A 13,260-nucleotide genomic window follows, 5' to 3' on the forward strand; every position below is an offset into this window, starting at 1 on the left:
GACTACTTTATCATGGCCCTTCTCAACTCGTATCTTGTTCTTCGTTCTGGAAACACGTATTTCTATTCCATTTTTTCTCGAATCTCCTTTAACGAAGAAATAGTTCAATCATATACAGACTTTTCTAGCCTACTTAAATAAAGTAAGACGGACAAGAAAAGCATAGGGGCACAAACATGTTCATCAGATTCTTTATTCCCCAAGCCGGTTCATCTTTGCTTCCTTGCATGCCGCTTTGTTAACAACCGCCGATGGTTGATGCAAAGTGTTGTAGGGATTTTATTAGGCTTTCTTTTTTAGTTAGAGTTCTAGAACTGGGAGTCAGGATAGCACTCTCGAAGTTGAGAGCTAGATAGCCTAGATTGCGTCTGCATGCTTGTTGTCTGTCCGTAAAATGTTGTTGCCGGTGATTGTCGGCGAATCATCTTCTTCTTGGCCAGGACTAGATCACCCAGGTGGGTGAGAATAACTTTTTCTTGTTATAGATAAAAATAGCTGTTTGTATAGGTTGGGTTTTCTGATTTTTAATGTTTTTTATTTAAAATTTGTAAAATAATATAGAATAATTTAATCGATGAAATTAATGATGTAATGATTAGAATGATTTAAAAAAAAAAATCTCATATCAAACGAGCAAAAGATACGCTATCTAGGGCACAAAAATGGACGATCTTTTCGAAAACATCTAAACCCATATATCCCTCCAATTCTCTCTTTTCACTAGTTCTCTTCCATGGATAATCTTGGGGAAGCTGTCTGCAGTTCGGCGGGCGGTGAGATACATACCGAGGTAATAGATGCCAACGAGAATAAACAACATCATGTTGAAGATGATATAAACAAAATCAAGACAGGAGAAGAACATCACGTTTCACCTGTCAACCAAGAAAACGTTTTTGCTGTTCAAGCTGACGATAATAATGGAAACGGCGAAGTTAAATCAGCTGGTGACGAGTGCGGCGAGAAAGGCGATGAAAACAGTGAATCTGGTGAGAAGGTAGTAGATTTGGAGAAGAAACAACCCATGAAAAGGGGGAGGAAGAAGTTGGAAGTTGAAAATCGAGGCGTTGATGTGGAAAATCATGAACTGAAGGAATGGGTAGGGAGGAGGAAAGTGGGTCGAGTGAGGAAGAAGAGAGAAGATATCGATTATGTGATGGGAGAACAAGAAGACCTAGATGAGCTTAAAGGAAATGGGAAGGGTGCAATTGTTAACTTTGAAATAAATAAGAGAGGTCGGAAGCGGCGACTTAATAGGGTTGAGGAGAATTTTCCCGAATCGACAAGTGCATTAAATATGGAAGCTGAACAGCTCAATGCTTCTACACCAAAACCCAGGCGCGGGATAAAGAAAGACGAGAACGTATTATGATGATTTCTCTCTTTCTCTCACACACACACGCATATACACGCACACATTCGTGAACTCATGTTTGTCTTTTGCTTTTTGGATGTTGGAATGCAGGGGAATGGTATTTTGTCGAACATGTGTCACCAATGCCAGAGGAATGATAAAGGGAGGGTAGTTCGATGCACTCGTTGTAAGAGGAAGCGATACTGTGTTTTCTGCATTAAAAATTGGTATAAAACCACAAATTTCTTATTTTCTTAGTCAGATTGCGTCTTCCACTGTTTTTATGATTCTTAATTCAAGTTTTTAACTTTCTTATTTGTGCAGGTATCCAAAGATGTCTGAAGAGGATATTGCTGCTGCTTGTCCATTTTGCTGCTTCAACTGCAATTGCAAGGCCTGCTTGCGTTTGGATGTACCCATTGTCAGTTTTGATAGGCTTCATCATCTTCATTGATTGCTTGTTGGTGTTATTTGGCAGATTATGATTCTTTTGCTCACGTTGTTGTAGGAACTCCAAAATTTGAAGGCAGAAGTTTCTGAAGAAGACAAGGTCCATTTCTCAAAATACATTTTGCTAGAACTTATTCCATTTCTGAAAAAGTTTAACGAGGACCAAACCGTGGAAAAACAAGTTGAGGCTAAAATTCGAGGTAGTCTCACTATTCTGGTTCTTGGGGACTCCCAATTTCCTTGTTTGTTTGTTTGTCAGAACAGCAAATAGTGTAACTTTATTACTAACCATAGGTGCCTTTTGACATGGTTTCGTTGATTTAATTTGTTGTATATGAACCAAAATTGAAGGGATTCTAATTGACTCAGTGAAAACAAGGACATGCCACTATATGGGTCATCTTTCAATTTGGCTATCTCCCTTGGACTAGGGTAATTCAATTGGGCCATCTCTTAATTGGACCAAATTCATGCCCATCTCAAAATTCAGCAGTCAGCACCTATTCATCTTTAGGCCACTTCAGATTTGGGCTGAATTATCATCACCCAAAAGTTTGACATCACTCCGCCTAATCGTCTTACCTCCGTTTTATGTGTTTCCTTAATTAGGCTTCACTAATTTGTAGTTTGTTCACTTCCTTCGTTAGACATTGCTAATTAGTCTTTTGTGTGTCTATTTCAGCTATATAATAATTCTTCTTATTCACTAAATTTCTACATTGAAATGGACGACAAGGAAATAGTACTTTATGAAACTTATGCTTGTTTGGGAAAACTTGACAGGAAGTAATTCTTCTGATTTGCAAAATATGTAAAATTGTGTTTTTTTGCACCTAGTAATAGTTTGGGAAACTTATGCTTGTTTGTGTTTTGTACCACTTAGCCCTACAAATGTGTGTTGCTGATGTACAAAATGGCTGTTTGTTTTTTTAGGCCTGTCATTGTTGGAAACAAAAGTGCAACAGGTAAAATCCCCCGATGATGATTCTGAACGTGTTTATTGGTTAGTTTTCTCACTACTACATCTCTATCTTGCCCTCCTTTATATGGTATCTGATAGACCTATCTGATAGACCAATCTTATTGCATGTTATATGCAGCAATAACTGCAAAACTTCTATTGTTGACTTCCATAGAAGCTGTCCAAATTGTTTATATGACCTTTGTCTAGCCTGTTGCCGGGAGCTGCGTAATGGCCACCTGAAGGGAGGCCAGAATATGGTTTTTAAACAATATGTTGACAATGGATTAGATTACTTGCATGGAAAGGGAATCAAACCTAAAAGTGGCGCTAGTGGATCTACAAGAAACAGAAAATCAAAGGAACCAGTTGAAACTAGTACTATGGAGCACATTACCCCTAAATGTGAATGGAAAGCGAATGAAGATGGTAGCATCCCTTGTCCCTCAGTCAGTGATGGTGGATGTGGCCATGGTAATCTAGAATTAAGGTGCACATTTCTTGAAGATTTTATTTCTCAGTTGCTAGTAAAGACGGAAGAGATTGTGAAAACATGTGATTTTAAGGACATGACTGAAGGAGGAGATCTATGTTCCAATTGCAACGAGGAGAGGAATTCTGACGACCGCATTAAAAAAAATCTAAGAAAAACAGCTTCCAGGGAAGATTCTGCTGACAACTATTTGTACTGTCCAAGAGCTAAAGATATTCAGCACGAGGACTTGAAACATTTCCAGTGGCATTGGTATAAAGGAGAACCCATTATTGTTACTGATGTCCTTGAAACTACAAAAGGTTTGAGCTGGGAACCAATGGTAATGTGGCGTGCATGCCGCCAAATGAAGCATGTTAATCATTCAAAGCTCTTAGATGTAGCTGCTCTCAATTGCTTGGATTGGTGTGAGGTCAGATCAGCTCTTTTACCTCGTGTAATTATTTAAAAAAAACATTTGCTCATTTGTTCAATGTTTCAAGTTATGTCTCACTTTCTCTTATATTATTGTTCTTCCTCTGAAATGCAGGTGGAGGTTAATATTCATAATTTCTTTAAAGGATATTTGGAGGGGAGATTTGACAGTAGTGGATGGCCTCAAATTCTCAAGTTGAAAGATTGGCCTCCATCCAGCTTATTTGAAGAGCGATTGCCTCGTCATGGGGTTGAGTTTATTAGTAGTTTGCCGTTCAAAGAGTATACACACCCTCGCGAAGGCTTCCTAAATCTTGCTGTAAAGTTACCTGAGAAAACATTGAAGCCTGATTTGGGCCCCAAAACATATATTGCTTATGGAGTCACCGAGGAGCTGGGACGTGGAGATTCTGTCACAAAGCTTCATTGTGATATGTCTGATGCAGTATGTCTCTCATTCGTAACACATTTTAATGGAGTTGGATCTGCCTTAAAAATAGGGCCTTGATTGATGTGGGTTATTTGAGATTATTTCCAAATATCCACTATCTAGTGAACCATCATTTCTTCCATCACATTATTTGAATGATCAACTAAAATTGAATTACTTTATTTTTTATTATAGCATTTTAAAATATTAAATACAGAGTTATTTTGGTTATTTTATCCAAATAATCCACGTTTTTATTAGAAAGCTAGCACGACCCCTCAAAGTCATGGCTTTCCATTTCAAGTTAAGGCGTTCTTAGTGTGAATCCAACCTAAGACCTTTGATTTCTTAGGCATGACCACTTGAGCTACCTAGTGGGTTATCCAAATAATCCACTTTTACTTGGTTTTTCCAAATAACGCAAGATCAAACAAGGCTTAGATAATGATTAATTAGGATATGTATTAGTTTGATAATTATAAGTGAAGCAATAGCTTGTATAGAGTTAAGAGATTAAATAGAAATAAAGATAGTAATTAGAGTTCCATTAAGATTTCGGTAGTTATTATTATTTAAAACATGGTCTCACAATGAAGAAATTTCTCTATTTTTTTTTTGTCTTTAGTTTCTCTGTTCTATCATTATGTTAATATACTTCCAATGAACTTGCACGATTCATCCAATTCTGTTCTATTATGCTCTTTTTATCAAGTCATTGTAAAACGGCAAATAGAAAAACTCAGGGAATATTTTTTGTAATTGTAACTTTAAGACAAGTCTAAGAATGTGATCCGGAACAGAGATTAGGATTCCGTAGGGACAATGACATGACACATGGTTGTCAAATGACTAGTATGATGAGCATATGAGTCTTGATTTCTTTTGGCTTCTCAACCCTCTTTCTTGGATTGTTTTAACCCTAGAGTTTGAACACTATCTGTTGTTATTCTTTGGATTGACAACAATTGCTTTGATTTTAATCCTCTATTGATTTTAGGGTTGCTTTCAAAGGTTTACATGACTATTGGCATTGAAGAGTTTTCTTGCTTGTCTCCTAATAAGTGGTATTTTGTAGGTGAATATTTTGACACACACTCAAGGAATTACCCTTACACCAGAACATCTTGACTGTATAAAGAAGTTAAAACGAGAACATTTTCTTCAAGATCAAACTGAAATCTTTGGGAGGAGCCAAAAGGCGGAAAATGTCACATTTCTCAAGGACAATGATGAAGTAACAAAGCTTTCCCACACTCACACCAGTGAAAATGCACGAGATACTTTTACTGGATTGGAGGGAAATCCTTCCAGTGTATCTAATGGAATAAATCGGTTAGACATTGATAAATGTAAAGAAGATACAAACACCTCTACTGGTATGTTCGAAGACAAGGACACGATTGAAGGTGGATATGACTCTACAACCAAGAAAACAGGTAATGAACTGGACCATGTAACAATCTCAATAGAAGATGTCAAATTGGTGTATGTTTTGTTCTCAAGTGTCTTCAGATAATGCAGATGTGGTCTATCAACCATACCAGGAAGTGATAAGCACCATAGGTGAGGGAGGAGAAGGACAGACAATGGAAGATTCACCAAAAAATGTAGCCGAAGCTTCTAAAGCAAGCATAGTGCTAAAACTGGAGCAAGATGAAGCTCATGAAAATGGCTGTGAAATTCAAGGATCAGACTCGAAAGAGCTTGATAAAGTTGATGGTGGGGCTCTCTGGGATATCTTTCGACGAGAAGATGTCCCGAAGCTGCAGGAATATCTGTTGAAGCATTTCAAGGAATTCAGGCATATTTATGGGGCTCCAGTGCATCAGGTCAATATTTTCCCAGAATATCTATGTATTCTTTGTAGAAAAATGAAGGTTTATTAGGTACATTTGAAAAAGTTTTATCTACTTAACACTTGCTTACTATTTATGACGCCCGTAATGCCATAGTTCTAATCCTACTAAGTTGTCCATTTGTATTTAGTTTACATAATTGACAAGAAAATTGTTTGTATGTTCTAAAATCTGCGACCAGTTATTCCATGGTTCGTTTTTTTTACTCAAATTCTAAATATCTTCCGAAATCTGACGCACTACATAAAAATTATAACTGTTATATTTCACTTATTTTAGATTGAAATCACATAAAATTTTACCCAACTTTATAAATGCAAAATTTGGACAGTTACTGCATTCCTTGTTCCTTAAAATAATACTGTTTTCCTTTTGTCAATCTTGGACTGGAACTGCATTATGTATTATTTCCATTCCTTGGATCGACCTTCTTTGGTGGTCATATGTAAAGAATGTCTTCTAGGTCCAGTCACTTCATCACCAAAAGAGAGTATTTCTTTGTTCATCAAGGAACTTTCCTTGTACCAAATAGAATTCTGTACTGAATTTCCCTTCTTTGTGAATGGTAACATCTCCACTGTTTTATATCATTTTGAACTTCTCTTGGAAAAGATGGACCTTGGTTGATAGAGGATGTAAGGTTAAGAGTTGCTTCAGATGCTCTCTTCTAATAGCAAGTTATATTTTTACTGTTAAAATTCTGCTGTAACCTACAAATTCAGAAAATTTAGGGATATTTGGTGTTATATATAATAGTCACCGTGGTCTAAAAGAATTTTTGGATATAGAAATTTGCTTATGTTAGGCAGCCTTTACTTGTTCTGCTGCTTATTTATAATCCGGATATTTTATGTGACAGATGATCCACCCCATTCATGACCAAACCTGTTATTTGACTTTGGAACACAAAAGAAAGCTTAAAGAGGAATTTGGTTTGTTTCTCATTCTATTATCAACCACATAGGTTTCCTTGTCTCAGTTCAAATTTCCAGGGTGAATGTTTTGATTACGATTTTGTAGGAATTGAGCCGTGGACTTTTGTCCAACAACTTGGCGAAGCTGTTTTCATACCTGCTGGGTGTCCACATCAAGTTAGAAACCTTAAGGTAAATAGTTTCTACATTTCAGTTTTATATTGTGTTTTTTTGTGTATCCAACACTTGTACCATTTAGTTAAAAACTAAGCAGGTAATATGTTCTTATCTGAGTAACAATACATGGGATGAGGTTTTCTCAAACATGCATAGTACAATATGAACCTCACTTGTGATCAATACCTATGATGATTTTTATTTTGCCATATGCACTTTGCCTGTAACTCTTAGCTTTTAATTTGTGATGTTTATTGGAGGCAGACTCAATAGAATGGTATCTTATATTACTAATCTTGAATTGTAGTCGTGCATAAAGGTCGCAATGGATTTTGTCTCCCCTGAAAATGTTCATGAATGTGTTCGTTTGACGGAGGAGTTTCGTCTACTTCCTCAGAATCATAGGGCTCAGGAGGACAAGTTGGAGGTATCTCATTTTGTTTGTGCTATATGGTGAATTCTTATCAAATTTGCATGCATCATCTAAGGGAGAAATATTTTTAATATATTATTCATAATAGATAATTCTAAGGATTTAAAATTTTATGAGTTTATAAATATTTTCGATTTTACGATTTAACTATTTTACATTAAAAAACAAATTAATATTTATAAATTAAAAAAATGTTATTATTTATTCAAATAAATAAATTAATATAATTAATTTTGTAAATATATTTTTTTATAGTGTTATTTACTTTTTATTATTTTTTAATTAATTTTATATTTAAATATATAAAATTTTAAAATGGTTAATGTATATATACTTCATTATATATATATATATAAATAATATTAATATATAACTAATATTTTTTCAAATTAAACTCTTCCGATTTTAAGTAAACTCTCGATTTTACGAGTTTATTACTTATCAACAATTTTAAATAAACTCTCGATTTTAACTGTTTTGCATTATATTCGTACAAGTTTAGACCTGATTTAAATTCCTAAAATATCTCAACCATTGTATTCTATTATATCTTTAGAAAACAATAAAAAAAAGCCTAGCTTGTCTATTTTCGCTTTCTCTCTCAAACTAGGTAGCACATTTCTTAAACATTGAGACTTGTGAGTGACTTGATTCAACCCCAACCCAAACGATGAGGCTTGAAGTACTCGATTCAACTAAAAAATTAGTGGCTTTGATGGTAATCGCAGAACCAAGGCCGATGTCAAGAACTTGTAGAGGTGTCGGGGAACGTCTTTAGTGCGACGTCCGTTGGATTGACATAATACCAAATTGTTGTAGAAGCTCATTTGTGTGGAGGCCTTGAGACAAGCCCCAAAACACAAACAAACTTTATGGGCCAAAAACAGATCTTCGAAATTAAAATGTTGCCGTGTCGCATTCTCCACCAACTGTGAATAAAAAGAGATGAAGATTGATAATTTTGTACCGTAGGTGGAATGGCGCATCAATGGCTAGAGCGACATGATCTCGACACTGACGCATCATTGGAGAAAAATTCTTGTTGCTTTTTTGCCGTGAAAAACTAAGTGGCACAATGTATCCACATCGTCTCCTCATTGTAAAGTGCTCCATTCTCCAAAGAACAACTAGCCATGCTTCAGCAAGTCTGTAATGCACACTAAAAGTAATCAATTTTGGAGCTTATGAGCACGATTGGTGAAAAAAAGGTGTTCTCTACGTTCTTATTATGCACCCCTCATTATGCACAAAGCAAATGAAACTCAATGATAATTTCATCAAAATAGGTCATTTGAAATTTCTAGCTCCAATTACTATAAAGAAGGTGCTACTTGCACCTGAACATAAATCTAATCTTATCTCGGTTAACAAACTTAACCACCGAGAAACTAAGTTCTTTGCTCATTTTTGTGTTTTTCAGGAATTGAGCATCATGAGGACAATTGACAATGCTGAATTTTAAGCAATCTATATCTTGGATTTAGCCAATCTTGCCATTAGGATGTGACACTAAAGGTAGGTAAAACCGAAATAACTGAATCGATCCGGCCAAATCTGATCAAAATAAAACTGAATCGCTCAAATCGATTTTTTACTGACCTTGACCGTTTAGGTTGCATGATTGTCTCAATCTATAACCCGTCAGAAAACCTTCCAACGGAACACCTCTTTTGATCCACGCATATGAGATTAATTGTCATTCACTTAAAGGGTGTATATTAACTCATCAGCGTACCTTGGTGATCTCAGAGACCAAATGTCACATGTTTGATTTACATTAAGAATGCCTTAAGTTGAAGGTTGAGAGGCATCTTTCATCATTTCTTACTAAAAATGCACCCATTTTTTGGACATTCAGTTTAATGATCATAAATAAAAGAAGAAAAAAGTTATTGTTAATTTGGGGACTTATAGCAAAATTCAAATACAACCTGTAAGTTATTGACAAAACAATGGATAATAACAATAATTAGGCTGAATTTTTCAATAAAAAACAACTGAACCCGCATATGTACTTGCATACTTCTTAAATACCAACCTACACAACCTTTCTCCCTTGATATCTAGAGATCTTTCCGAACTCAAGTCTCAGTAGAAATAGTACTCTTGACCAGTCCCATAAATTAACTCTTTGCATTTCCATAATACATCATGATAAAACGATCAAACTGGCTTAACTCTTTGCAGTCTCACATGGTACTCTCCTAGGATGAGAATCAAACTCTTTGCAGTCTCACATAGTAGTTCTCTCCTATGATGAAAATCAAACTCTTTGCAGTCTCACATAGTACTCCTCTATGATGAAAATCAATTGAACTTTTCGAAAAATGACCGAACGGAACAACTTACAAACTTCTATATGACATTATAGATGAGGGTATTCTAATTTCATATACTTAAAACAATTTATTTCCTTTACTATTTCATTAATACAAATCCTTATTTATGTGAGCTATATGAGTATACTAAATGTAGAAAACTGACTTAATTACCAATCTACATAACCATTCTCCATTGATATTTAAAGATCTTTCCAAACTCAAGGCCTCACTTGCTTTTGATGCTAGTCTCAAGTAAATTAATTGGTTTTTGATGTGGAAACAATACTAGCGCTATTAACGATACGATTAAATAATTCCACATTTACTCATATTCTTCATGATTTCGATGTGGTTTCAGTAATGATCCACAAATACATCATCAATGACATGAGTAACGAGTTCAACTAGTTTCATCTCCACAAATTTCAATTCATCTAATCTATTTTTTTCCTACTATTTTTGTTCCTATTGAAACCAAATAGAACTTTTTTGTTTGTTAATACAACCAAAATACCTTTTGCCATTAACTCACCCATGACGGTCAACACTTCTTCCTCCACCAAGAGAAATTGATGAGCTTGTCTCTACGATGGAGGAGGATCACTTTTGTTGACATGCAGAGAGGCAAGAATGTATCCGTCTTCATCACTCTCGTAGTCTCCATACTCAGAAGGTTCATCATTCTCAGTAGGAGCTCTAGAACCTTGTACTCGGTTTTGTTGAGCCTGCACAACAGCAAGCAGGTGCTCGCGTATGTTTTGGGTACGGGGGTTGTTCGTGAATAGGGATGATTGGTGGATTAAATGGATCCAATTCATGCACCGAAGTGTCAATGGGCTGTACAAAAGATGTATGTGGAATGAATCAATGGGCTGTACGAAAGATGTATGTGGAATGAATCCTTGGGACATCTCTCAAAAGAAAAATGTGACCACAAAGGGTTAAGCACATAGCCTGCAAATACACTTAACCATTTAACTAGGCGCAGAACTTGCCGTCTGACATGCTCGAACTCAAGACCTTTCAAAAAGGCTGGGGATATCCACCTCTTGTTGTCACTAGGCTAGAAGAGGAGATACCTCTCAAAAGAAAGAAGGTACTATAATGAAGGTTGTTGACCATTTTTTTTTTAGTTTCACCTTACAAAAAATCTAGATTGCTAGATTTACATCTGGATATAGATGAAATTAAGTGAGATCATCCCTCATATGGTAGCATATCCATAAGCACTCAATTGTTGTCAATCTACCAAATATTCTTGCATTGACTATGTCAATCAAGCGATTGTCATTCTGCATATACACTCCTCAACACCACTCTATGAGAAGCTTAACAATGATCCACGACCATTGTCTTCAATGCCAATCATTTTGAATTGCATTGACTATGTCAATCAAGCGATTGCATTGACTATGTCAATCAAGCGATTGTCATTCTGCATATACACTCCTCAACACCACTTTATGAGAAGCTTAACAATGATCCATGACAATGCCAATCATTTTGAATTGCATATGTATGTGCTTCCCCGCTTTGGTTGAGATACAATGATGGAGATTGTGAAAATAATAATATAGGGTAAGTCCCACAAGTTAACTCTCGCTAAATCACTTATATCTAAAGAATTTTAAATCAAAGATTTGGGATAACGAAATACTTCTTGGGGATGGAAATAGCCAAAAGCCGCAAAGAGATCTGTTTGTCGGAACAAAAAATTGTCCTTGATATAGTAGTATAAGTGGTTGTAAATGAGAAACTACCAATGGATCCAAATTCTATATTAAATCCACAAATGAACAATATGGAACCAAATAAAGGGAAATATGCCTAACACACTCTTCTGGATATAAGCTTTGTGCTAGTTGTATTAGTAAATTTTTGGGAAATCCGTCGGTGCTGACATGTATATTATGATATCTCATGGGGATCTTGAATAGGGTCTATAGTCTGAACCGTGGACGTCTATACCAAAGAATATTGGGTAGTGTCACCAAGGGATTAACAATCTACATCTGGATACTACTGCATATTATGTAGTGAAAAGTTAATAGTATTTTCTATAGTAGTGTCAATGCTAATTCTGTTAGGAATATGGTGGCAAATTAATGATACTAAAAGGTATCAATCTGAGAGCAAGATATCCTATCCAAATAATATGTGACAATGAGTGTTCAGTTCAATCAATTGCGTAAAATTCAGTTCACTATGCATGATTGAACTGAACATGTGGAAATTGATGAGCAATTGAACACTTCATTAGTAAGAGGACTGATAATGGAGTCTTCTCATCACGACACCAAGGCACGGACATCTTTAAAAAAGCACCTGAAGAATTTCGAAACTAGACTATAATTGAATGTCAATCCAGAAGTAGATGAGAAACTATAAAAACCTTCCAAACATTTGTATTCATGTTATGAAATGGATGACAATTTATGGTTTAGATACTGAATTTAATGGTGGAAGTTTCTCTTTGAAACAGGTGAAAAAAATGGCTCTTCATGCGATGATTCATGCTGTGGAGGAATTGGACCCGTCTTCCCTTAAGGTAATAAGGATATACATATTTTATCTTCCATTCTTGGTCTTCTTCATGCATTATTTTCTGTACAGAATTGACAATTCTGTTATTTTGCCATGTAAATGATGCTTTGGTAGTTTGCTTAATTTTTGTAACACCTGAAATCACTCTTACACTTGATTGACTGTTGTGTTATTGCCTTTGCAGAAGGTTTCATATAGTAGTGCAAAGGAAGTCAAGAAAAGGGGTGGTAGGAGGAAGAAGAAGTTGTAGGGACTGTTCTTTACCAAGCATTTTTCTTCTTGTCCTGCCTTTTGTTGTATTGTTATGAAGTTAAGAATAATCTTTTTTTATTTATTTTAAATATCACTGTTTGTAGGAATATGTCCACTTTTACCATCAGATTTTTGCTGTAAAGAATAAGTATGTTTTCAGACACTCTAATCACCTAGTTACAGTGACAGCATTTACTCTCTTTTTTATGATTTAGGCTTCATATTCTATTCTTAATATTCTATCAATTTATTTAACTTTAAATCAAACCTATTTGGGGTTATATTATCTTAGGTTGCTTCATTTGGGTTGTCTATTTAAATTTGTAATAATCAAACTCTCCATGTAGTTTTAACTTGTATAAGCAGGTAACTGAAAAAGTGGTACCTTAACCTTAAAATTTCTATTTTTCACTCTATTGATGTTACAATAGAATCTCGATAAATAAATAATAATAATTTTTTTCGGGTTTAATGAATAACCTCGTTTAATGTATTAACGAATAAATACAAATAAATTTATTCAAATAATGTCTTTACGGGTCATATCTAAATATAATTAAATAACCACTCTATTTTAAATAATAATAATGAATATATTTTTAAACACATTAATAAGTCATATTTTTTTATAAAATACCTCAAAAATTGATTGTTTATTTCT

The 13,260-nt window shown here is 35.0% G+C and overlaps 1 protein-coding gene across 4 annotated transcripts; it reads left to right on the top strand.

Moving 5' to 3' along the window:
- The first annotated feature begins 625 nt into the window (after positions 1–625).
- On the top strand, positions 626–12,787 carry LOC124919102 (lysine-specific demethylase JMJ25-like). Of its 4 annotated transcripts, XR_007097554.1 has the most exons (16): positions 626–1,363; positions 1,466–1,581; positions 1,679–1,775; positions 1,863–2,004; positions 2,738–2,807; positions 2,905–3,670; positions 3,788–4,117; positions 5,178–5,538; positions 5,615–5,931; positions 6,818–6,890; positions 6,979–7,064; positions 7,357–7,476; positions 8,455–8,690; positions 8,903–8,997; positions 12,286–12,351; positions 12,532–12,602. XR_007097554.1 is itself a non-coding variant. In XM_047459259.1 (14 exons), the coding sequence occupies exons 1-14, from the start codon at positions 734–736 to the stop codon at positions 12,595–12,597; spliced, it is 3,240 nt and encodes a 1,079-aa protein (XP_047315215.1). In that variant the 5' UTR covers positions 626–733; the 3' UTR covers positions 12,598–12,787. The 4 variants fall into 4 exon arrangements, 3 of the variants coding, with proteins under 3 accessions (XP_047315215.1, XP_047315217.1, XP_047315218.1); XM_047459259.1 differs by lacking the exons at positions 8,455–8,690; positions 8,903–8,997 and having other exon boundaries at positions 12,532–12,787; XM_047459261.1 differs by lacking the exons at positions 8,455–8,690; positions 8,903–8,997 and having other exon boundaries at positions 5,624–5,931; positions 12,532–12,787.
- Positions 12,788–13,260: the final 473 nt, after the last annotated feature.

This window comes from Impatiens glandulifera, chromosome 1, assembly GCF_907164915.1.
Source record: "Impatiens glandulifera chromosome 1, dImpGla2.1, whole genome shotgun sequence".
Taxonomy (NCBI): domain Eukaryota; kingdom Viridiplantae; phylum Streptophyta; class Magnoliopsida; order Ericales; family Balsaminaceae; genus Impatiens; species Impatiens glandulifera.